The sequence below is a fragment of the Salvelinus sp. IW2-2015 genome, linkage group LG14, assembly GCF_002910315.2.
Source record: "Salvelinus sp. IW2-2015 linkage group LG14, ASM291031v2, whole genome shotgun sequence".
Lineage (NCBI taxonomy): Eukaryota > Metazoa > Chordata > Actinopteri > Salmoniformes > Salmonidae > Salvelinus > Salvelinus sp. IW2-2015.
In genome coordinates this window covers 35070765-35098268 of record NC_036854.1, presented here as the reverse complement: position 1 = coordinate 35098268, position 27504 = coordinate 35070765, and the positions used below count along the sequence as shown (strand labels likewise).

At 39.6% G+C, this 27504-nt stretch overlaps 2 protein-coding genes across 4 annotated transcripts in view; both read left to right on the top strand.

Annotated features, from left to right (window-relative positions):
- The window catches only part of neto1l (neuropilin (NRP) and tolloid (TLL)-like 1, like), a 182939-nt gene extending 162913 nt beyond the window's left edge, over nt 1–20026 (top strand). For 2 of the 3 annotated variants that reach the window (XM_024000232.2, XM_024000230.2), the window contains 3 exons: nt 8902–9517; nt 10620–10692; nt 15919–17014. In XM_024000232.2, the coding sequence (XP_023856000.1) occupies nt 8902–9517; nt 10620–10680 (677 nt within the window). In that variant the 3' untranslated portion in view covers nt 10681–10692; nt 15919–17014. Of the gene's footprint in view, nt 1–8901; nt 9518–10619; nt 10693–15918; nt 17015–17849 lie in introns of those variants that run through there. The other variant, XM_024000231.2, reaches the window with a different exon arrangement.
- A 567-nt stretch (nt 20027–20593) lies between these two features.
- timm21 (translocase of inner mitochondrial membrane 21) lies at nt 20594–23589 on the top strand. The gene is made up of 6 exons (XM_024000684.2): nt 20594–21198; nt 21402–21464; nt 21580–21677; nt 22568–22641; nt 22784–22889; nt 23083–23589. Exons 1-6 carry the CDS (start codon nt 20895–20897, stop codon nt 23173–23175), a joined length of 738 nt encoding a protein of 245 aa, XP_023856452.1. The 5' UTR covers nt 20594–20894; the 3' UTR covers nt 23176–23589.
- The last annotated feature ends 3915 nt before the right edge of the window (nt 23590–27504 follow it).

Genomic DNA, 27504 nt, shown 5'->3' with positions numbered 1-27504 from the left:
ATGTTAATTGTGATGCATCCATCTGCTGGGGTGTGATCTTTTACAAAGGTCTGTGTGTGTGTGTGTGTGTGTGTGTGTGTGTGTGTGTGTGTGTGTGTGTGTGTGTGTGTGTGTGTGTGTGTGTGTGTGTGTGTGTGTGTGTGTGTGTGTGTGTGTGTGTGTGTGGGGGGGGCATAAACAAACAAGAAACCGCTCACCCAAAGGCAGCGTTTCTGGTGGGCGTAGACTTTAACGAGGGGAGACTTAAAACTGTCTTACCTCACTTCTACCAACACGTCTCCTGCACTAGGGGCGCTAAAACTATAGACCACTTTTATTCTACCCACATAAATGCATACAAGGCCCTCCCTCGTCCTCCTTTCGGCAAATCTGACCATGACTCCATTCTCCTACTTCCTGTTTACAAATGAAAGCTCAAACAGGAAGTACCAGTGATGCACTCAATACAGAAGTGGTCGGACGAAACAGACACGAGGCTACAAGACTGTTTTGCTAGTAGAGACTGGGAAATGTTCCAGGATTCATCCAATAACATTGAGGTATTTACCACATCAATCATGGGCTTCATCAATAAGTGCATAGACTTGTATATAGCATAAACTGGAAGTAGAAGCCTAAGTATTGTTGTCCATTAGTTTTCTCCAATTAGGGTAGGGATGGTACGGTTAGGGTAAAATAAGGAAAACATATATTTTTTAATATATATATAAAATAAAATAAATTATATATATATATATATATATATATATATACCCAAACATGTATGGGGGATTGGTACTTATGCAGTAATTACATTGATGGAAGCCACAATCTATCTGCAATATTAAAGCTGATCTACCCCCTAAATTTTTTTTAATAATAATAATATGTGCATAGACGATGTCGTCCCCACAGTGACTTTAAGAATGTATACAAACAAAAAACCATGGATTATTGGCAATATCCACGCTGGGCTAAAGGCTAGAGCTACCACTTACAAGGAACGGGACACGGACCTGGACGCATACAAGAAAGCCCGCTACGACCTCTGACGAGACATCAAACATGCAAAAGGACAATATMGGAGGAAGGTGGAWTCCTATTACACCAGCTCCGACACTCGTCATTTGTGGCAGGCCTTGCAGACGATAACAGATTGCAAAGGGAAACCCAGACGTGAGTTTCCCAGCGATGCAGAACTCCCAAACGAGCTAAATACCTTTTATGCTCGCTTCGAGGAATTTAACACTGTGCCTTGGGTGAAAGTCGCTATTTCACAAGGACAGAATACCAGGGCGCGTTCTCAAAGCATGCACAGACCAGCTGACAAGTGTCTTCAGGGACATTTTCAATCTCTCCTTGTCCCAGTCTGTAATCCCAACGTTTCAAGGTGACCACCATTGTCTGTTCCCAAGAGCTCCAAGGTAACCTGCCTAAATTACTATCACCCTGGAGCACTCGCATCTGTAGTTTTGAAGTGCTTTGAAAGATTGGTCATGACACACATCAACACCATCTTCCCAGACACCCTAGACCCACTCCAATTCACGCCCCAACAGATCCACAGATTACRTAATCTCAATTTCACATCACACTACCCTCCCCCACATGGACAAGAGGGGAAATAACTATGTGAGAATGCTGTTCATAGACTACAGCTCAGCGTTCAACACCATAGTCCCCTCCAAGCTCATCACCAAGCTAGGGATCCTGGGACATAACCCCTCCGTCTGCAACTGGATCATGGACTTCCTGACGGGCCGGCCCCAGGTGTTGAGGGTAGGCAACAACACCTCCGCCACGCTGACCGTGTCAATGTAGTGTGTGTGAGTGAGTGAGTGAGTGAGTGAGTGAGTGAGTATATGGCAGCGGTTCCAAAACTAGTGGTCACAACCCCATGTGGGGTCGCCTGATATGAAAATGGGATCGCAGAAGAGTTTTAAAAATTGTGAAAAATAAATATATATATACAAAAAAAGTTACAATTATATTTATATATATACACTACCGTTCAAAAGTTTGGGGTCACTTAAAAATGGCCTTGTATTTGAAAGAAAAATACATTTTTTCCCCATTAAAATAACATAAAATTGATCAGAAATACAGTGTAGATAGACATTGTTAATGTTGTAAATGACTATTGTAGCTGGAAACGGCAGATTTTTTATGGAATATCTACATAGGCGTACAGAGGCCCATTRTCAGCAACCATCACTCCTGTGTTCCAATGGCACGTTGTGTTAGCTAATCCAAGCTTATCATTTTAAAAGGCTAATTGATTATTAGAAAACCCTTTTGCAATTATGTTAGCACAGCAGCTGAAAACTGTTGTCCTGATTAAAAAAGCAATATAACTGTCCTTCTTTAGACTAGTTGAGTATCTGGAGCATCAGCATATGTGGGTTCGATTACAGGCTCAAAATGGCCAGAAACAAAGAACTTTCTTCTGAAACTCGTCAGCCTATTCTTGTTCTGAGAAATGAAGGCTATTCCATGCGAGAAATTGCCAACAATCTCGTACAACGCTATGTACTACTCCCTTCACAGAACAGCGCAAACTGGCTCTAACCAGAATAGAAAGAGGAGTGGGAGGCCCACCGGTTGCACCAACTGAGCAAGAAGACAAGTACATTAGAGTGTCTAGTTTGAGAAACAGACACCTCACAAGTCCTCAACTGGCCAGCTTCATTAAATAGTACCCGCAAAACACCAGTCTCAACGTCAACAGTGAAGAGCGACTCCGGATGCTGGCCTTCTAGGCAGAGTTGCAAAAGAGATCCATATCTCTGTCCAGTGTCTGTGTTCTTTTGCCCATCTTAATCTTTTTTTTTATGGCCAGTCTGAGATATGGCTTTTTCTTTTCAACTCTGCCTAGAAGGCCAGCTTCCCGAGTCGCCTCTTCATTGTGACATGAGACTGGTGTTTTGTGGGTACTATTTAATGAAGCTGCCAGCTGATATGGATTTCACATGACTGGGAGACAATATGCATCCGTTAGTTACAGATACCTTTTAAAAAAAAATGGGCCTCACAATGGCCTCAGGATCTCGTTACGGTATTTATGTGCATTCAAATTGCCAATCGATAAAATACAATTGTGTTTGTTGATTGTAGCTTATGCCTGCCCATACCATAACGCCACCGCCAGCATGGGACTCTGTTCACAACGTTTGACATCAGCAAACCGCTTGCCCCACACGACCATATACATGTCTGCCGTTGAGGCCGGTTGGACGTACTGCAAATTCTCTAAAACGACGTTGAAGCAGCTTATGTAGGGAATTAACATTCAGTTCTCTGGAACAACTCTGGTGGAGATTCCTGCAGTCAGCATGGCAATTGCACGCTCCCTCAAAACTTGAGACATCTTACCAATGTGTTGTGTGACAAAACTGTACATTTTAGAGTGGCCTTTTATTGTACCAGCACAAGGTGCACTGTGTAATGATCATGATATACCACAACTGTCAGGTGGATGATTACGTGCAAAGGTGAAATGCTCATAAACAAATTGTGGACAACATTTTAGAGAAATAAGCTTTTTGTGTATATAGAACAATTCTGGGATTTTATTTCAGCTCATGAAACATAGGATCAAACACTTTACATCATGTTGCGTTTATATTTTGTTCAGTGTACAATTTAAAATATACACTAACGGTCAAAGGTTTTTAGAACACCTACTCATTCAAGGGTTTCTTTTTATTTTTACTATTTTCTTACATTGTTAGAATAATAGTGAAGACATCAAAACATTAAATAAAACATTATGGAATCATGTAGAACCAAAAAAGTGTTAAACAAATCAAAATATATTTTATATTTGAGATTCTTCAATAGCCACCCTTTGCCTTGATGACAGCTTTGCACGCTCTTGGCATTCTCTCAACCAGCTTGAGATATCACCTGGAATGCATTTCAATACAGGTGTGCATTGTTTGAAAAGTAATTTGTGAATTCTTTCCTTCTTAATGCGTTTGAGCCAATCAGTTGTGTTGTGACAAGGTAGGGGTGGTATTCAGGAAGATAGCCCTATTTGGTGAAAGACCAAGTCCAATATTATGGCAAGAACAGCTCAAATAAGCAAAGAGAAATGACAGTCCATCATTACTTTAAGACATGAAGTCAGTCAATACGGAAAATAACTTTGAAAGTGCAGTCCAAAAACCATCAAGCGCTATGATGAAACTGGCTCTCATGAGGACCGCCACAGGAAAGGAAGACCCAGAGTTACCTCTGCTGCAGAGGTAAGTTCTTAGAGTTACCAGTCTCAGAAATTGCAGCCAAATAAATGCTTCACAGAGTTCAAGTAACAGACACATCTCAACATCAACTGTTCAGAGGAGACTTTATGAATCAGGACTTCATGGTCGAATTGCTGCAAAGAAAACCACTACTAAAGGACACCAGAAGAAGAAGAGACTTGCTTGGGCCAAGAAACACAGCCAAGAATTTAAACCGTGGGAATGTGTCCTGTGGTCTGGAGTCCAAATTGAGAGACACGGTTGTGGGTGAACGGATGTGTATTCTCACCGTAAAGCATGAGGGAGGAGTGGTATGGGTGGGGGGGCTTTGCTGGTGACACTGTCTGTGATTTATTTAGAATTCAAGGCACACTTACCAGCATGGCTACCACCAGCTTGCAGTGATACTACATGATTCCATATATGTTATTTTATAGTTTTGATGTCGTCACTATTATTCTACAATGTAGAAAATAGTAAAAATATAGAAAAACCCTTCAATGAGTAGKTGTTCTAAAACTTTTGACCGGTAGTGTATATTTATTTAAACTTTTTCTCCCCAATTTTGTGATATTCAATTGGTAGTTACAGTCTTGTCCCATCGCTGCAACTCCAGTACGGACTTGGGAGAGGCAAAGGTTGAGAGCCATGCATCCTCCAAAGCACAACCCAGCCAAGCCCCACTGCTCGCTTAACCCGGAAGCCAGCCGCACCAATGTGTCGGWGGAAGCACAGTACAATTGRTGACCGGAGTCAGCTTGCAGGTGCCCGGCCTGCCACAAGGAGTYGCTAGAGTGCTATGGGACAAGGMCATCCCAACCGGCCAAGCCCTCCCCTAACCTGGATGACGCTGGGCCAATTGTGTGCTGGCTGTGAAACAGCCTGGGATTGAACCSGGGCCTGTGGGAACGCCTCAAGCACTGCGATGCAGTGCCTTAGACCGCTGCGCCGCTCGGGAGGATGATTWAAAAWATTACATGACATTACATTTCATAACACTTTTCACAACAGATTAAGTGTGTGCCCTCAGTCCACTACTCTACTACCACATATCTACAATACACAATCCATGTGTACGTGTGTGTAGAGTGTGTGTGTCTTATCATGTGTATGTGTAAGAGAGAGATGATAGATTGCCATGCATATTATTAATGTTAGCTCTCCGTGTTCATTTAAGTGCCAGCCGTGCTGCCCTGTTCTGAGCCATTGTAATTTCCTATCCCTCTCTGAGCACTGACCACATGACTACTGGACAGTAGTCCAGGTGCAACAAAAAACTAGGGCCTTGTTGAAGTGTTGTTAATTGTTAGAGATAAGACCACTTTTTTTCCAATTTTCGCCTAAATGACATACCCAATCATTACTTCTGTAGCTCAGGCCCTGAAGCAAGGATATGCATATTCTTGATACCATTTGAAAGGAACACTTTGAAGTTTGTGGAAACGTGAATTGAATGTAGGAGAATATAACACAATAGATCTGATAGAGAAAATACAAAGAAAAAAACGACCACCATCTTTGAAGGGCAAGAGAAAGGTCCCAGTTCTAGCCATCACTCTGTTGTAATTCCGATATTTGTCAACAAGATGGCAGCAGTGTATGTGCAAAGTTTCAGACGGATAACTTGAAGAATGAGTGAACTACAAGACTTTTAGTGTGAGTCAAGGTACATTTGGGCAAATTGTGAAGGAGACATTCGCATTCATATTACATTTTTCTGCAAGAATATCGTCAAATCTGTATACTTGGACTTTGATTTAGCTTTCCAAGTATTCGTAGCCATATTATAAGTTCAACATTTGTAAAACAACCAGTTTTCATAACTTCATAACTCTGAATAATTTMTGTCCAAAATGAAAAGGCATGCTGTCGTACAAGGTTAGTAGCTACATGTTACGACATATACATGGCTCATTGGCTATCTAGCTAGCTTTGTTTGACCTTGATTGGTGCTTATTTGACAAAGATACAGTCGTTCAAGTGATGACCGCCCGCGTCATCGGCGTGCCATGAAGGCGTCGCTCTCTGACCAAATATGGTGTCCTATAGGATATACTACACCCCAAATGATATAGTGAAGTCTTCYTACGTTCTAGGACCTCTGAGGAATACATACGAACGTGATTTGACTCGTTGAAACAACATTTAGGGTGAGATTTTCACAGATTCCTTTCTTTGCAAATTTAACGAGATACAAAATTGATCATGCATGCTATATGGACCTTTTAAGGAAATGAAAAAGGATTTTATCTAACAAAACGACACTTAATGTTATCTCTGGGAGCTTTTGGATGATAAATCAGAGCAAGATTTCAGAATGTAAGTACACATTTCACCTTCAGAGGTGAATTTATCAAACCTATCGCGGTGAAAAAAGTGTTGTTGTTAGGAGCTCTCTTCAAACAATAGCATGGCATTTTTTCGCAGTAATAGCTACTGTAAATAGGACAGTGGAGTTATATTAACAAGAATTTAAGCTTTCAGCCGATATAAGACACTTATCTGTACCGACATTTGTTGTTTCTCTAAAATCTACGATCTTGACATAACGTGCTGAATGATTTACAACTGTTCCTTCGACGGGACGCCGATTTAAATCATTTTCCACACACAGTCTGTGCCTGTATTTAGTTCTCATGCTAGTGAGGGCTGAGAATCCACTCTCACATAGGTACGTGGTTGCAAAGGGCATCAGTGTCTTAACAGCTCRAWTTGCCAAGGCAGGATACTCTGAGCGCAGCCAAATCCAGAAATCTGGCAGTGACTTCTGATTAAATTAAATTCTCACAGAACCACTTGTTGCAATTTCGATGAGGCTCTCTTGTTCAGATATCGGTAAGTGAACTGGAGGCAGGGCATGAAAGGAATAACAAATCCAGTTGTTTGTGTCATCCATTTCGGGAAAGTAATTGCACACCCAGCTCTCTCAGGTGCTTCGCTATATCACATTTGACATTGTCYGTAATCTTGAGTTAATTTGCATACAAAAAATCATACAATGATGGAAAGACCTGTGTTGTCCTTGTTAATGCAAACAGAGRAGAGCTCCAACTTCTTAATCATAGCCTCAATTTTGTCCYGCACATTGATTATAGTTGCGAAGAGTCCCTGTAATCCTAGATTCAAATCATTCAGKTGAGAAAGAACATCACCCAGATAGGYCAGTCATGTGAGAAACTCGTCAACATGCAAGCRGTCAGACAAGTGAAAATGATGGTCAGTAATCAAAACTTTAAGCTCGTCTCTCAATTTAAAGAAACGTGTCAATACGTTGCTCCTTGATAACCAGTRCACTTCTGTGTGTTGTAAAAGCGTTACATGGTCGCTGCCCATATCATTGCATAATGCAGAAAATAACGAGAGTTCARGGGCCTTGYTTTAACAAAGTTAACCATTTTCACTGTAGTGTCCAAAACGTCTTTCAAGCTGTCAGGCATTCCCTTGGCAGCAAGAGCCTCTCGTGGATACTGCAGTGTACCCAAGTGGCGTCGRGAGCAACTGCTCGCACGAGCGTTACCACTCCGCTATGTCTCCTTGTCATGGCTTTTGCGCCATCAGTACAGATACCAACATGAGCAGCAGCTACGTTTGGCTACATACAGACCGCTAAGTGGAATTCCCGCAAGAAAGTAACAGTTAGTGTGATTGGATGTTAATTATTTGACTAGGCTACCTGTATTTGACATTGTGTTGTTATTTCGCTGAACACTAGATGGTTTAATTTTATTTTTGGCAGTGAAACAAGGCTACTCAGGTGAGAAAAAAAATTCACCCAAATGTATAGCTCTGTTGGAAAATATAAATGGACTGTTTGAAACTGTGAAGAAGAAAAAAAGTGCAAAAATTAATTAAATAAATAAATATATATATTTTATGTGAATCACATTCTTTTTTGGCGTACCCCCGACAGCATTCCGCGTACCCCTGTTTGGGAACACCTGCTGTAGACCATCTTTTGTTTCCAGAAGATGACAAAGTTATCTATAAAMATTATTCCAACAGAGCTACAGTAATCTTTTCGCCAGGTGTGAAATCACATATGCACACACATACATACACACATACTTACACATTACACACACTCACACACACTTCTACACTCATCATTTGCTGCTGCTACTCTGTTCTTTATTTTACTCTTATTATTATCTATCCTGATGTCTAGTCACTTTACCCTTTATCCTTCATGTACAGATCTACCTCGTACCTCTGCATATTGATCTGGTAATGGTACTTCTGATATATAGCTCCATTCTTGTGTATTTTATTTTATTCCTCTTGTGTTGCTATTTTGATTATTATTTTTAAACTCTGCATCATTGGGAAGGGCTCGTAAGCAAGCATTTCACGGTAAAGTCTACATCACTTGTATTCGACGCATGTGACAAATAAGATTTCATTTAATTTGATTGTGTGTGTGTGTGTGTGTGTGTGTAAGTTGGCCATTTCTTAAAGGGGCAGCCCCGCACAGTGGAAAAACGATAGAACTGCAATGTGTTTCACCACATGGCTGCATTCACAAAGATGGAAGCAGAAAACAACACACTCTCTAAAAGAGAAACATTCAAATGTCTCCTGATCACCACTATTTGCTCCTCTCTCACTGTCTCTCTCCCTCCCACCTATCTCTCTATTTCTTTCCTTCTCTCTCCCCCCATCTGTCTCCCTCCTCCAACAGAGAAGAGGAAAGCCAATATCCTGGACAACCTGAACAACACAAACGGCACCATTATCGGCGTCACCTGTTGTATCGTCCTCATCCTCCTCATTGTGTCCGTCATCGTTCAGATCAAACAGCCCAGGAAGAAGTACATCCTCCGGCGTGAGGACTTCGACCCCACCATGTTCCAGGAGGTCTTCGAGCCGCCGCACTACGAGCTCTGCACGCTACGGAGCGCCACGCACGCCACTGCAGCCTCCGCGGACCTAGTCGACCTGGCGGAGGACTTCGAGAACTACCACGCRCTCCGCCGCTCATCCTCACGCTGCGTCCATGACCACCACTGTGGCTTCGCCTCCAACCCGGGCTCCGCCCACCTGTCCCAGCTGTCACTCAGTGGGCGGGGTAGCCGCGGCAACCTGAGCACGCGCGAGACCCTCCTCACGGACCTTCCACCACAGCCGGTACGGCCGCTGCTGCCCAGCGTTGCCACAGGGAACCGGCGCAGCATACTGGTGATGAAGCACAGCTACTCACAGGAAGCGGCCGACAACGGGTGCGACCTCGATGACGACCTGGAAGAGGTTCCCACGACGAGCCACCGACTGTCGCGTCACGAGAAGGCAGTCCAGCGGTCAGTATCTATAGATTTCCAATGATCCATGGTCAATCAATCCATGTCAATGAAGACATCCTAATAGAAGATGTCATGGGGGAGGGTGACATTGATTTTCTTCCTTTTTAAACATTTTTTAATCCCCCTCTATTTTTGTTCTTTCTCTCATTCTTCTTTTTTTTTTGTAGGTTGTAGCTTCCTTTTTTGCTTTGATCTTTGATCTTCCTACTTCTTGTCAACTCTGCTATCATCCATAAAGAGTTATGGTGTGGTAGTGAGACCTGCCCCCTCACTTTCTTTCTCACCCACTATCTTCCTCCCCTCCCTGTCTATTTATCTCACTCTCTATCTCACTCTTTCACACACATTCACTCTCTTTCTTTGTCTCTGTCTCTATATTGCTTTCTTTATCTATCTATGTAGCTCCAACCCATGCTCAGTACCAAGAAACATTGCCAGTGTCCTTGTTAGGTTTTCAGATATCCATCTTGAATTAAAATACAGATTTATGACGTGCAAATAGAGTGCACGACATTTGCAATGTATCAGACAAACACACACCTCTTTTCTATAGAGGACATGTAGATCAATTCAGTCTGTAGTGACTCTCAACAGAAGGGCTTGTATTGGTGCCTGCCACTGTTAAAGAGATTATTGGTTAATCAATTTTGAATGCAAATAACTTTATTTTGTAAACTCAAAAGATATAAACACAAAATAACTTTGTTAATAGTAAAAGTTAACTGTGTTATTTTTTTTATGTGGTAAAGTTGGCACAAATCTGTTTTCTTCAATTATATTTGATTGTACAGATATCTGCACCTTGATGGCTTGATAAATTAAATGTTTACACTTCTTGGACTTCCAAAATAACTTCCAAGATAAAGTACCTTTGCTATGCATGCACTATGTGTGCTCTACTGTATTCAACCTGTATACCTGAAAAAGTTTTAACTATAATGTCCAGCACAGCCATTTCTATGCATGCAAGACTTCCAGAGTTCAAAACTCTGTTGAAATGTTCTGCTTTTATGTAGCCAATATATGCATTTACAGTACATATGATAATCTCTATGCAAAAAAGAGTTTGATATTAAACGACAGAGCGGTGACATTTCAGGTTCTGCCTCATTGGCTCTTTGAGCAAACACGAATCAGAATACAACACGACTAGGGTGTAAGGCAATCTCAAGGTAAGCCCCCCCCCCCCCCCCCCCCTTATACAACAATAAACATATTTTATGTTTCTGTGTAGGTCATCGTTTGACCATATAAGTCAATATCTCAGTAATGGTAGTTTTATGTAGTTTTGATGTTGACTTTTTTGTGAAGTTATTCTGGATTTAGTTTGTTTTGTTTGTTAGATTTTTTTATATGGTTCATTGTTGTCATCAAGATGGTTCCTCTGCTTGCGGCCATCTTGGTTTATGGTGAGTTTTTGTGTGAAATTTGGCTGCTATTTTTTTGCGTGGTTGATTTGAAGCTCATGTATGTGTCCTCTTCTTACCGAGGTCATATGAGCAACATTTTATTATTTATTAGCATGGACTTTTCCAGTCATYTTCTGTTGAACCTGTGGAAAATAAGGATGATTCTCACCTTTAACCTGTATTTCTTTTAGCCTCGTAGCACAAACAGATCATAGCTGTATTATTTAACATACAGATATTTAATTAGCACACTTTTAATTAAGCACATTAATAGTACTACATACACCAATACTAAAGTCACAGTCCTCATTCTAAACAGATTAGTCACCTGGAATGTTTTCAGACATTACTAAGGTTTACTGAAGTCACACTTACACGGTATTCTCCTGTTGTCTTGACTTGTTGAATGAATGAAATACTGACCATGGCTTTTCAAGCCTACTAGTCCATGAGCCAGACCCCCAAATATGATCTGTACAGCTCACTTGGGATGATGTGTCTCATAGTGATTTTGTTGAAGATCTCTGTCCTTAGTGTTGGAAAATGTGTGATAGAAGTGCATTAAATCCTGAATCATGTTCAACTTTGTTTGAAAAGTGGTTCTGAAAGGTCATGAAGTTACCTTTTAAATTATATAAAATATACTGTAACCAACTTTGAATGCACCAGCTACAACTATTGTTAAGGAAATCGCAAATATTGTGCCATTGACATTATAATGTTTGAAGCTTAACCATAGAATTCCATGTAATGGGGCAGTTATGTTTTTGGACTATAATGTTATGGAAGAGGCTTGTAGATACAGGGCCATCACAGAATCCATGTATTAAGCCAAGAAGCCTWTTACCAATATGGCCACCAAACAACACAATTGGGTTTATTTAATCATTTTGCATGACCATACCTGTATGAAATATAATTGTAGTATACCCAAAAATATCTTTAAATGTTCATAGTGATGTAGAATACACATCAAAATGTGCCAGGTGTGCCAGATACAGTACCTTCGGAAAGCATTCAGACCCCTCGACTTTTTCCACATTTTGTTAAGTTACAGCCTTATTCTAAAATTGATTAAACAAAAAAAATCCTGAACAATCTACACACAATACCCCATTATGACAAAGCGAAAACAGGTTTTTATAAATGTTTGCAAATATATATAAAAATACAAAACAGAAATACCTTATTTACATAAGTATTCAGATCATTTGCTATGAGACTTGAAATTGAGCTCAGGTGCATCCTGTTTCCATTGATCATCATTGAGATGTTTCTACAACTTGATTGGAGTCGACCTGTGGTAAATTATATTGATTGGACAGGATTTGGAAAAGCACACACCTGTCTATATAAGATCCCACAGTTGGCAGTGCATGTCAGAGCAAAAACCAAGCCATGAGGTCAAAGGATTGTGTCGAGGCACATATCCGGGGATCTGGGGAAAAATGGTTGCATCATTGTAGGTCCCWAAGAACACAGTGGCCTCCATCATTCTTAATTGGAAGATGTTTGGAACCACCAAGACTCTTCCTAGAGCTGGCCGCCTGGGCCAAACTAGCAATCGGGGGAGAAAGGCCTTTGTCGGGGAAGTGACCAAGAACCTGATGGTCACTCTGACAGAGCTCTAGAGTTCCTCTGTGGAGATGAGAGAACCTTCCAGAATGACAACCATCTCTGCAGCACTCCACCAATCAGGCCTTTATGGTAGAGTGGCCAGATGGAAGCCACTCCTCAGTAAAAGGCACATGACAGCCTGCTTGGAGTTTGCCAAAAATTACCTAAAGACTCTCAGACCGTGAGAAACAATATTGTCTGGACTGATGAAACCAAGATTTAACTTTTTGGCCTGAATGCCAAGTGTAACGTCTGGAGTAAACCTTGCGCCATCCCTACGGTGAAGCATGGTGGTGGCAGCATCATGCTGTGGATATGTTTTTCAGCGGCAGGGACTGGGAGACTAGTCAGGATCGAGGCAAAGATAAACAGAGCAAAGTACAGAGAGATCCTTGAGGAAAACCTGCTCCAGAGCACTCAGGACCTCAGACTGAGGGTGAAGGTTCACCTTCCAACAGGACAACAACCCTAAGCACACAGCCAAGACAATGCAAGAGTGGCTTCGGGACAAGTCTCTGAATGTCCTTGAGTGGCCCAGCCAGAGCCCGGACTTGAACTCGATCGAACATCTCTGGAGAGACCTGAAAATAGCTGTGCAGCAACGCYCCCTGTCCAAMCTGACAGTGCTTGAGAGGATCTGCAGAGAAGAATGGGAGAAACTCCCCAAATACAGGTGTGCAAAGCTTGTAGCGTCATACGATTTAATAAATGTTACAGTAAGTACGTAACAAAATGTGAAGAAAGTGAAGCAGTCTGAATATTTTCCGAAGGCACTGTATATAAAGATGTTCAATTATTCACAGAATCGTGATAAGAATGTGCCCAAAAAAGCTTTACGAGTCGCTGATTTCTGCAGATGTTATGATGAATAATTGCTAAATTGAATCTTCAAACATGTAAAATGGATATGTACATGTGATGTCATTGATGTGAGCAGATTAAAATGATATACAATGTTATCATATTAATTGTTTTCATTAAACAGAGGACTAGAAATGTGTCGCATACATTACAATGTCAAATTCCATAGAAATGTCAATCTGTTTTCACCTGATGTTGAGAGCAGCAAACCATTACAYATAGTTAGTCTAAATTAAGATGCATTCTTACTCTGGGGCTGTAGCAGATTRGTCTGTTACTAGAATACTACAAGTAATATAATTGACCTCAACAGGCCCAACATTGGATTTTACTACATTGTAATGGAAAGTACGGGGCAGGTTTATAGTCCTCATAATGAAAACAGTTACTAGGATAACATTGTATATCATTTTAATAAGCTCACATCCATGATTATTCACATGTACATGTCCATTTTACATGTTTATGGATCAAATATTACAATTGTTGATGCTATTGTGTTCATAAGTCAGTGATTCTGACAGCTTTTTAGGCACATTCTTACCACAATTCTGTGAATAATCATTCCTTATCTGGCCCACCTTGCTCATTTGGTTGTGTATTCTAAAACACTATGAACATTTTAAGATATTTTAGGGCATACTACAATTATACTGAACATAAATATCAACGCAAAATGTAAAGTGTTGGTCCCATGTGTCATTAGCTGAAATTAAAGATCCCAGACATTTTCCATACACACAAAAAGCTTATTTCTCTCAAATTTTGTGCACAAATTTGTTTGCATCCCTGTTAGTGAGCATTTCTCCTTTGCCAAGATAATCCATCCACCTGACAAGTGTGGCATATCAAGAATCTGATTAAACAGCATGATCATTACACAGGTGCACCTTGTGCTCAGGACAATAAAAGCCCACACTAAAATGTGCAGTTTTGTCACACAACACAATGCCACAGATGTCTCAAGTTTTGAGGGAGTGTATAATTGGCATGCTGACTGCAGGAATGTCCACCAGAGCTGTTGCCAGAGAATTKATGTTTATTTCTCTACCATAAGCCACCTCCAACGTTGTTTTAGAGAATTTGGCAGTACGTCCAACCGGCCTCACAAATGCAGACCACGTGTCACCACGCCAGCCGAGGACTCCACATCCGACTTCTTCACCTGCGGGATTGTCTGAGACCAGCCACTCACATAGCTGATGAAACTGAGGAGTATTTCTGTCTGTAATAAAGCACGTTTTTGGGGGGAAACTACTTCTGATTGGTTGGGCCTGGCTCCCCAGTGGGTGGGCCTATGCCCTCCTAGACCCACCCATGACTGTGCCCCTGCCCAGTCATGTGAAATCCATAGATTAGGGCCTAATGAATTTATTTCAATTGACTGATTTCCTTATATGAACTGTAACTCAGTAAATTCGTTGAAATTGTTGCATGTTGTGTTTATATTTTTGCTCAGTATATATTTCATACAGGTATGGTCATGCAAAATGTTATAGTAAGACCCCATTGTGTTGTTTGACGGCCATATTGGACAAAGGCTTCTGTGGGGTTAATGAGTGAATTCTGTGATGGCCCTGTACTGTGTCTACAAATCTTTTTAAAAACCTGTTCTAGCTGGGTGTGTGCAATTTGATTCCTCTATCACCAAAGTTAGAATCCCAAAACATAGCTTCCCCATTACATAGAATTCACTGGCTAAGCTTGCAACATTCTAATGTCGATGGCACAATATTTGCGATTTTCTTTTAACGATAGTTGTAGCTGGTGCTTTCGAAATTGATTATATTATATATCATTTGAATGGTAATTTTATGACCTTTCAGAACATCTTGTCAAATAAAGTTTAAAATGTATCACGTTTCCTTTTTAAAGCAATTCATACAGGTAATTCTAATATGTACCCTAGAGGTCAAAGGTCAAARTTCTGTTGACCTAAACATTCAGAAAATATGTCTGATGAATAGCTGTGAATCTAAGCGTTCCAATGATATATGACTGAAGAGTATAAGTGATATACTGAYATTGTATACTGACATTCTTTGGGGKAAAATCCCTATGGGAAAAATGAATKRGACGGAGGGATGAAATAAAGAGTTTTAACACAGAGGAAGCTACCATTGATGCACTGCTACCACACATTTTCCAACTCTAGGGACATTGACCTTCAAAAAATCGCTATGAGACCCCCCTGACTCATGGACTGTACTGTTGTCTTCAATTTTAAGTTGCATTAATGTAAAATCATTTTATTTTATGTCTTTGTTGGGTAACACTTTATTTGGATGTTTCATCATAATGCCAACATAAGGTTGTCTAGACTATCATTGCGCTTATTGAATGTCACCTTTAAGCCATGACTCCCTCATGTTAGTATTATGCTGGGACATTCAAATAAACTGTTACCCTAAGTGTCATTCAGTGTAAGAAATGCTTAGTCCGGTGAGTGTGTATGTGTGTTTGTGTGTTTGTTTACGCTCTACATTATGTTGCATTGTTTCCATCATATAGACTTCTTGAGAATAGTACAATCCTGGATCAGTACGAACGGGCTTCAATGAAATATGAAAATACGGAGCGGAGATTCACATCAGCATAATGGCGATGGTGATGGTGATGAAGGACTTATGGAAATAGAGAATATGAAATATGTAACAAACTGGATGAAAGTAGCTAGAGTGATAAAAACAACAGACTGGCTTAAAATAATTGAAACTTGAAATTAAGTAGGCTTCTATTCAGACCCACTATTGTCACTTCAGATTTTGTAATCTTATTGACTGGACATTAACAAGGTACATTATTATCAAACAAAACATTTTGGATGAATATCTACATTGTGAGATGCAAGTTTGTTGCTCAAATTCATCAAAGGACTATTGTGATTAGAAAACCTTCCTCAGTTCAATGTTTAGAGCATGTGTTTTTGTAGGATTTTTGCAGCATATTATAAATGATATTTTGGGGTATCAATGCTTGCAATTTTTCAGTTTGAGGAAAGATGTAACATTTATCAGTAATAATTAGGCAATAAGGCCTACTCAGTAACTAACCTCAGTGTAATTACCCCTCTCTGAATAAGRAAAAAAAAACTTTCTATGATAATTGAAAATGCTATGGTATGACTTGTGCATGCTTTTTATATCCATTAAAACATGAACAAACTAACATCTAGATTGAAAGTCAAGTCATCCACTAATACAGTACATGTATCTCATTATAAATAAGTTCACTATAWCATAAACAAAGGAAATMTTTCCATAAAAGWWTTATGAGTGGTATTAATTGATTGCATGCTAATTCAACTAAATTGAAAGTCAAATGTCAATACAAAACTAATCTTTAACWTTTTCATTTTCAAATGTTGATTCCTCTCACAAATTAAAAAAAATTCTAAGTGTAGTTGTTTATTATTTGACATAAACAATGTAAATTCAGTTGATTTGTCACACCCTCTCTTTTAGTAGCCTGTAATCTTTGTACTCAGACTTTTCTACTGGGGGGTATTTGAAAAGAGGAGACTTTTTAAAGACATAAATAATACTGTTCAGGACTGATTTTATGAATGCTTTGTAAGAAAATAAACAATAAAGCTTAATAATTTTTATTTTAAGGTTTTATCTAATTATTTTGTCATGTGTTTCACCAGTCCTTATTGTTCAAATGAAATTAATTTGGTTGCAAGTAAATAAATATGAGTGCAAACATACACACATGCACGCACACAACACACTCTCACAAACGCCCCCCATTAAGATACACCGTTTAGCCACACAAGRACTATGCTAAATCAAAACATTTTGATCTCCACTCAAATGTAATGTAATTCCAGTCCACTCTCACTTGAACATTTTGAGGGAGTTGTTACAGTGTCGACAATAGGATTTATGTTATTGCCTGCATGGTTTGTCTACACTACATCATTGCAACTATGCTGACGCCTTCAATATCCCAACAATAAATCAATCTTTAGTTTAATTTGATATGCTTGCTCAGTTTTCTCGTTTGCTGTTGTTTATGTTAATGTTGTTGTTGTTTTTTTGTAATGCACTGCGTAAGTTTATGTGTTCAGTTAATGTTATTTGTTCACTTCATTTTGACACAGCTAGTGATACTGTTATTGTATAACTGTAATGTGAACTTAAGAGACCATGTGAATCAATACTGACGCTGTGTAAACACACACAGAGAGAGACTGCAACAATACAGTAATGTCTTAACACATGCACAATATGGGCAACATACTGCAAATAGGCCTACTGTATGTTGTAACGTGTTAATGCTTTAGGGTCACATTTGATTTACGCAGTAATCTGTTCTAATGAAACTTCAGGATGGAGAGACAGAGAGGTAAAGTGACATATCAAACTGTAATAAACTGTTGTTGTAGTTATTGTGGACTAGAGTACACTAAAAGTAATGGTGTTTTCATTTCTCTACAGATACTTCAGACAGATTCATCATTCTTCTGCATCTTGCCAAGTTTGACATGGAACTAACATTAATCTCCCTCGTGCATCTTGAGAGAACTGTTGCACTTGAATTGAGCGGCAAAACCAATTTAGAGTGTTGTGATAAGGAAAAACAGAAGCTTGTTTGTGTATGCGTTGGTTTATTTTGTTTGGATGACAGGTGAGATGCCCTGTTTGTGTTTCTCAAGTGGCTGAGATTGTAAAGCCAACGGACACATATCCTGATACTCAGATACTGGACCGAAACTTTAAAAGAAGAATAAATACCTTTAATGTACATTGTTCATGGACTGAAAAACTGAACCTGTTCTTTGAAACTTKATTAATGATTTTTTTATTTATCAAACGTAAGGATGTCATTTTGGTGCTGAAATACCATCTGGAAATCCACAGTATGTATCGCTGTTATGTTTCCCTCCCTCTATTATGGCTCGAGTTCTTTCCCCGGATGGAGTGTCACACCCAAGAGAATGTTGTGATGTCATGAAGGGCATTAACCTTAGTGTTAATCCACTAGACATGAAAGATCTCTTTGGKGATTTCTGAGGACWGAAATGGGACATTGGGATGTAATATGTAGTTCCTATGACAAGTCACAGACCTCTTCAGAGAGTAGCCTAATGAAATAGTTTTTCCAGAGATCCCAATTTTGAGAATTTCCAGTCAGATTTCCAACTAGGATCTCAAACATTGGGAATGGTTGTACTAGTGGCTTGTCCATACACACTAAGCTACAGTAAAAAAATGTGTGCTCAATTACTGATCATGAATTAGGCTACTACCTAATTCCTTTATTGCCCCATAGCCTWTCCTTTACAATATTTTATTTCCTGTCATTCAAAATACACCACGTGACCAAAAGTATGTGGACACTTGCTCGTCGAACATCTCACTCCAAAATCATGGGCATTAATATGGAGCTGGTCCCGCCTTTGTTGCTATAACAGCCTCCACTCTTCTGGGAAGGCTTTCCACTAGATGTTGGAACATTGCTGCGGGGACTTGCCACAAGAGCATTAGTGAAGTCGGGTAAGGATGTTGGGCGATTAGGCCTGGCTCGCAGTCTGTGTTCCAATTCATTGCAAAGGTGTTCAAYGGGGTTGAGGTCACAGCTCTGTGCTGGCCAGGGAAGTTCTTCCACACCGATCTTGACAAACGATTTCTGTATGGACCTCACTTTGCACGGGGGCATTGTCATRCTGAAACAGGAAAGGTCCTTCCCCAAACTGTTGCCACAAAGTTGGAAGCACAGAATCGTCTAGAATTTAATTGTATGCGKTAGCGTTAARATTTCCCTTCATTGGAGCTAAGGGGCCTGGCCTGAACCATGAAAAACAGCCYCAGACCATTAWTCYTCCTCCACCCAACTTTACAGTTGGCRCTATGCATTCGGTCAGGTARCGTTCTCCTGGCATCTGCCAAACACAGATTAGTCCATTGGACTGCCAGATGGTAAAGCGTTTCCACTGCTCCAGAATCCAATGGCAGTAAGCTTTACACCACTCCAGTTGACGCTCGGCATTGCGCATGGTGATCTTAGGCTTGTCTGCAGCTGCTCCTCCATGGAAACCCATTTCATGAAGCTCCCGAAGAACAGTTATTGTGCTGACGTTGCYTCCAGAGGCAGTTTGGAACTCGGTAGTGAGTGTTGCAACCGAGGACAGATTATTTTTATGTGCTAAGCGCTTCAGCACTTGGAGGTCCCGTTCTGTGAGCTTGTGTGGYCTAACACTTCACAACTGAGCCGTTGTTGCTCATAGACATCACTGTGCTCTTCAGTAAGGCCATTCTACTGCCAACGTTTTCTATGGAGATTGCATGGCTGTGTGCTCGATTTTATACACCTGTCAGCAACGGTTGTGACTGAAATAGCCGAATCCACTMATTTGAAGAGGTGTCCACACACTTTTGTGTATATCGTGTATGTGTATGTTTGAGACCCATCTGTTTGCTGAGATCTCTATACTTTGGTAACACGTTAAAGAAATGCTGGACAGAATGTTTTCAATAAACTGATACTAATCTCATTGAGACTTACTGAGTTTGTATATTGGAAAGTGATATTAATTTGTGCTTGTCCATGAAMAACGTCACTTGTCAGGGTACATGTACATGTAATCTGTTTACAATAAAGCAAACTGTAATCAGTTACGTTACCAGCAAAAATATTGTAATCAGATGATGGATACTTTTGAAAAACTAGATGATTACTTCTTGGATTACTTTGACATTTAGAAAGGATGTTTGGGGAAATGTTTTATGACACCATTCTGTTTTTTTCAATGACATTCAATTCAGCATTGAAAAAAGGCGAAAGTGTAAGTTTGCTCCACCTGAGCGAGTTTGACCACAAGTCAGAGACCRCTATGATGACACACCAATGCGTTTGATGGATCCTTTTTGTCTTCTTCCAATGCCTCTTAAGGAAAGTAATCCAAAACTGAAGTTACTGATTACAATTTTGGACAGGTAAGTAGTAACTGTAACAGATTACATTTAGAAAGTAACCTACCCAAACCTGTCCCTTGTTATAATGTTGTAGCCTAAGTGCTGTGTCTTACCCTACTAGTCTAGAATACGTGAGTATATTACCAAAGAGAATATATGTTTAAAATATACATGTTTTAAAATCTGTGATATTGCTGTGATGTCTATTTCATCAAAGACATAATTCTTTTTGATTTCATCCACTGGGACCTGCCATGGACTTAAACTGCCAATGCCTCTTCCAAGAAAACTCACTCTCCCACGATTCTTCGCGCTTGTTCAGTGACGACGACATGCATGCGCCGGAGGTTCAACAGCAAGCTCCCCAACTCAAAGCTGACATTCTTGCAAGTACTTATTGAAGTATATATTGAATTGTGTTGCAATCAGGTCATTTATATCGTATAATGTTTCGACTTTAGTAACAGTTAATTAATACTGGGACATTTTGCGAAATAGGGGCAAGATACAGCGTGCGTTTTTTTGTTAGCTGAAGTAGCTAACAAGTCAACGTGAATAGAGGACAACATGGTGTATTCTTTCATACTGAAAGTTGTGCAGCGTAATTTGCATCAATATCAAACACTGTCTACGCAATCCGTTCTGCGAATATGTAAACGCATGCAGAACAATTTGCACCTTCAGAAACCGTCTACTGCAACATCCAGATTCATTTTCTATAGGACTGCAAATYGCTCACCTATTGTGAGCAATCTATTTTGTACACGGAGTCGAAGCATTTCTGTCGACACAAGATTGAGAAGTAAAGGAGAAGAGAAGGATGGTGGACAGGTGTCAGTACCTAGGCAAGGACCTTCTACTGCACATAAAGGTAAGCCTGTCGAGCACAATGTATTGTTATTCAATCCGAGCCCATATGGATTTTGCCTTGTTAATCACACTTGCACAATAAGAATGAGACTAAACTATTTTAAGTTTTGACATTGGCATAATGGCATCATCCTTTTCTCCAGCTATCAAGTAATTTAGAACTAGAAGGGTATACCATAATCAGAGTTCTCTCCCTCGCAACAGTAAAGGAAGCTGGCAAAGACTTTACCTACCTCATAGTTGTGCTGATTGGACTCGGAGTAACAGGTGATTTTTTATTTTTTTTTACTTCCAGAATATGATATTGAAAGATGAATTGCTGTAATCTGATTAAAAGACAGTGTTGCCCCAACCTGTTGACACCTCGGTGTTTTGCTCTCAGGTGGGTTGTTGTATGTGGTGTTCCAGGAGCTGTTCTCCTCCTCCAGCCCCAACAAGGTCTACAGCAAAGCCTTCAACAAAACCAGGTTACACCCAGAGGTGAGATAACAAGCACAGAAACATAACATCAACAAGACAATCTACTCTTAGTCTGCATCTCAKTTGAGTTCATTTATGTATTTGCCTTTTGCAGGAATGTGTTTCGCATATGAGAGAACTGAGTTAAGACAACATTAACCATCTACATCTCATTGGCTCGTCTCTTTCCCTGCATCTGCACTTCTCTGAAAACACAGGATTGATAAAAACAATGTGGTGTCAGGGGTCACGTTAACACAGGATTCTGCATTTTTCACACAGAAAAGGAAAGATAAAACGGAGATCTAAAATCCCTCCCTTTGTAAATTCTGCTCGGCTTCAGTCAGGGTTTGCTCCAAATTATGAATGTAAAAGGACAAATGTTGTGCTTCAGTTACACGATCTGCTCACATCATTGGATCACCAGACAGCACTCTGACTGATGGATGTGTAGCCTACTTTTCTCCTGTCCTTTCCTCTGGTGTAGTTTTTCTCTTCTATCAAAGTAAAATGCAAGATTTACTTCAAGCAAAACATTAGGAAATGTAGCTGGCTACATTCTTTCTATGATATATATTATAAATATGATGGCCATGCATCATTTTTGCWAAAAAAAATACCTTGCTTTTTCATTGTAAGCTAATTCACTTATGTGTGGCTGCTAGCCAAATAGCRTTTCACGTCTGTCATCTGATGGAGAAAAAAATCTGCCAAATGTGTTGCGTTAATGCATTTTGTGGGAAGATTGAAGCAAAAAAACACTGTCGACTTTCAATATAAAACACAGGTGAAATGGTTTAAAACACAGATTTTTGATGGTCTGCTTTTAGAAAAGATTGATTTCTGAAATCTAATTCGACGCCAGGGTGTAAAGTTGATTGTTCTCTTCCTTCCTCTTTGTAAAACCGCAGGTGATTGGCGTGTTCGGGGAGCCAATCAAGTGCTTCGGTGAAACGTCCCGCCGAGGTAGAAGACAGAAAATCAGGTGAGATCAACGTTTGTTTTTACCATGATGGTCTTTCTTTATACACTGTGATGGGAATACAAGATCACTGCATTAAACAGACTGTGTGATTTACATCAGTGTGATTACTAGCATGTTTATTATGTTATTTTCTCCCCCACAGTCATGTGGAGTACATGAAGGATGGACTGAAGCACATGAGACTGAAGTTCTACATCCAGGGAGAAGAACCAGGCCGGCAGGGAACTGTGCACACAGAATCTAAAGAGGTTAGACATATTCCCTAGCCATATTATTTTATGTGCAATTTATCTGCTTGATTGACCTAAAYGCTATAGCATTTAGAGACATTATTTTATTGATATAAGAAACAAGATTCTCCATTAATTCGAGAATAAATATTGGCATAAACGGCTCTTTTTGTTGTGATATAAGGTGAACATGTTTTAACTCTTTCAACAGAACCCTGAAACTGGAAAGTTAGAGTTCCGCTACATCTTTGTGGAAGTAGACACTTACCCCAGGAGAACCATTGTCATTGAGGATAACAGATAAGATGGCGACTGATTCTCTGACCCGGTCTGAAGAGGTGCTGCAGCTGTCTAGCATCACTCAGATTATGTAGGCAATSCATCACTTTGTTGATGAACTTGTTTGTTTCAAAAAGTTTTTCAACAAATGCCAATAAAGTTTTTTATAGTCTATCGGTGGTTAAACCCAATAATTATTGATGGAACCAAGTTCCTATATCTTGTTTTTTAGTATGAGTTTCAGTGTTTGGCACACTTGCACAGATTTGTTGGGTGATTTAGAAAATGGAGTCAAACAGTGATTGATGGTAAGCAAAACAGATCACTCTACTGCCATTGCTGACTTTTCTGAGGACAATTTCCTTATTTTTGAGAACTGAGTTATTGAGGAGTATGATCTCTTTTTGACGTGGCTGTTCCCTTCTGAATGCCAATAACGGGTGTTTTTAAATTGGCAATGATTTGAAGCTATGCCGTTTTAATGCTCCWTAGGATAAACGGCTTCTCTAAAGAATGGTTTACTTTTGTTGTGAAATCACGGAAACGTAATGCTGTTAAAGAAAAGCATCTGATGCAGAGATGTTATTTGTGTATTGACAGTTAAAATGTTAAAATCTGTTCATGAATCTACTACACTGATTTGAGATCTGGATAAACGTTAAAGATTTTGAATTAACTAAGACACCTGTATTTTGAGAGCAAGTCAATAGAATTGTTTCGTGAGTATGTGGAAATACACAAAAAGTGTGACTTGATTAAACCCCCAATGATAAAGGATTCACTGGCCATGCGAAGTTAGACATTCTGTCACACTGCAAATGTTCTATCCCACCCTGAACTTATTGGAAATACATTTTAGAAAAAAATCTGTTGGTACTTATGGAACACAGGAGGTTGGTGGCACCTTAATTTGGGGGAACGGGCTCATTGTAATGGCAGGAGCGGAATAGGTGGAATGGTATCAAACACATGGTTTTCATGTTTGATTCCATTCGCTCAGTTCCAGATATAATGAGCCTTTCTCCCCTCGGCAGCCTCCATTGTTATGGACAGTATTGATTTTTTATTATGGCAATATTTGATAGGATATTATAGCATACCCAATATTACGTATGCAAATGTGGACTCAGACCTGATGAAATTAGKKKMMWYMKSAWMSTATKMMKRMCSSWKKACWKTKTCYWCRKWWWGTWWYSWYACMSCYTYAYTYTWWMMWSRWTTWRWTAYRWWWMAKYSYTMWKCWAWMWWSWMWWAAWWMMMMATRATTMMKMARMRWTYWWYWYWWAAWMMYYYYTGMWRRWGWAWAWWWWAYWTYTMMCTTWTTKMMAAWRWWWTWWARAYYAWWWRCWWYKASMYTMKWWAYWRAARWAWWSARAMSRTTYSYKRWGWRYCYYSWARKKGWWSWWMARAWWRRRWYYSKGGRGWAYCCTYWMGKKRTTYKWMRAAYYSWWWMWRRGGGWWCTYYWAAGWWMYYYKWYWAATRRMYCCTYKWARWRSMYYYTSRARRAMCYYTTKGRRKAAMYKTTKKRRSTAYMYSYYSYMMCTAYYMYYMYYWYYWATWAWTAWWAWYWAMAWWAWMWSMAYAWYWWWWWYGYWAKWKTWTATTWKKMWMTKWKTRKYAWRRYAKWAKWRRMWMAKYMRARYWMMMWSMMSMRMMRWMSWWYRRKKRTWTMYYCTSKSRYRTKKWKRTKWWWRTGTKKMKRTKYTCYSYRTMYMCAKMSMSARWRWKWTTKYRSWGYRYRKKGWRMASRKKTYYYSTKWWAWRYWYRWGRKGTRKRGRGRGKGWRRWSTSTGASTCCAWWWWWTTKTWATTATACACATTAACAAAMCATGCACACGACAGTATTCATACCTTGGTTTTTGAGGTAAATGTGAAYGAAAAACACTTTTGATAATGGTTTTCATACACATACAGTACCTTGTCCAGAATGTAGAGGCCTATGGGATAGTCATTGAAGAGGTAAGGGAGGAGGATGGTAAATGTGATCTGCATAACATACCAATACCAATTGACATACCTTTGTATGCCTCCTCGTCTGTATACATACATCAAATAAAATTTGATTTGATTTGAGACACAAAAGTGAGCAGTTCAGTCATCTGCACCCAATACAGCTAGCCTTCTACATATTCTTATAGGCCACATATTCTTACCTCTTTGTTTATTGATATCCATTGAATTGTCCATTTTCTGTTTTAGAAAGATTTGCACAGATATGAAAAGATAGATGGTATCATCATAAAACAATATTAATTCAGATCATACAAGGGACTAACCTTGCCTTAAATTGAGGAGATCTTTACAAGTGCCTGCACCTGCTGTCCTTTCAAATCCAAATGTTTCAGTTGGGCAGTTAGGTTCCTCCAAGAACCACCACCAACTAAGGATTAACCCCACCTGCTATGTGGTTCTTGGAAGAACCTATTGGAAGAAATTTTCAGTGCCAAGTTCAAAAAACTTTCAGGATCTTAAAAGAACCCTTGTTGAGCTGCTAATTTTTAGAGTGTAGTGTCATTCAAATGACAATATACTCAGAAATAATTAATATATGTATTTCAAATACATGTAGCAGAAATACTGCCMATCTCTGCATATGACTCCAAGGAAGGCTGAAGAAAGACCAACCATAAACTGGCAACCTTTCCTAGACAGCCGCTAGTGGTCGCTGTTTTTCAAAAGACAGGTAAATAACGACCACTAGCGGCAGTCCGGGCCGGTTGCAACCCATAAATGGCACGTTCTTTTAAGTACACCTGATTGCAGTGTGCAATTTGGGCGGAGTAAAACCTTTGACCCCCCTCCCACCGTACAACAGTACACTAGACTCAACCCTCGTTCTGAACAGCCCTACTTCTTCATTACACAAAGGAAAAACATCAACCAATTTCTAAAGACTGTTGACATCCAGTGGAAGCGATAGGAACTGCAAGCAAGTGCCTTAGAAATCTAGATCCACAAAGAAAATCCATTGAAAACAATGTCACCTCAAAAATAAAAAAAATCCTGGATGGTTTGTCCTCGGGGTTTCGCCTGCCAAATAAGTTCTGTTATACTCACAGACATCATTCAAACAGTTTTAGAAACTTCATAGTGTTTTCTATCAGAATCTACTAATGATATGCATATCCTAGCTTCTGGGCCTGAGTAGCAGGCAGTTTACTTTGGGCACGCTGTTCATCCGGACGTGAAAATACCGCCCCCTAGCCTAGAGAGGTTAAACAATTTAAAGGCAATGCTACCAAATACTAATTGAGTGTTTGTAGACTTCTGACCCACTGGGAATGTGATGAAAGAAATAAAAGCTGAAATATATCATTCTCTCTACTAATATTGTGACATTTCACATTCATAAAATAAAGTGGTGATCCTAACTGACCAAATACAGGGCATTTTTTACTAGGATTAAATGTCAGGAATTGTGAATTTGGATAAGGTGTATGTAAACTTCCGACTTCAACTGTATGCCGTGGTGCATTGATGCTGTTCTGGCGACTCATGGTGGCCGAACGCCCTATTAAGACACTTTATGTTGGTGTTTCCTTTATTTTGGCAGTTAACTGTAGATTTATAATAAATCTAATAAGTGACACTCGAATAACCCCTAAGTTACCTGAAGGCGTACATATACAGTATGTATAATTCCTGTCTCTTATACACATCTAGATGTGTATAAGAGACAGGGCCTATGGGATATTCATTGAAGAGGTAAGAGAGGAGGATGGTAAATGTGATCTGCATAACATGCCAATACCAATTGACATACCTTTGTATACCTCCTCGTCTGTATACATACAGACACAAAAGTGAGCAGTTCAGTCATCTGCACCCAATACAGCTAGCCTTCAACATATTCTTATAGCCTACATATTCCATTGAATTGTCCATTTTCTGTTTTAGAAAGATTTGCACAAATATGAAAAGATAGATGGTGTCATAAAACAATATTAATTCACATCAAACAAGGGACAAACCTTACCTTAGATTGAGGAGATCTTTACATGTTTCAGTTAAGGTCCTGCACCTCCTTTCAAATGCAAATGTTTCAGTTGGGCAGTTAGGTTCCTCCAAGAACCACCACCAACTAAGGATTAACCCCACCTTCTATGTGGTTCTTGGAAGAACCTATTGGAAGAAATTTTCAGTGCCAAGTTCAAAAAACTTTCAGGATCTTAAAAGAACCCTTGTTGAGCTGCAAATTTTTGAGTGTAGTGTCATTCAAATTACAAAATACTCAGAAGTAATTCATATACGTATTTCAAATACATGTAGCAGAAATACTGCCCATCTCTGCATATGACTCCAAGGAAGGCTGAAGAAAGACCAACCATAAACTGGCGACCTATCCTAGACAGC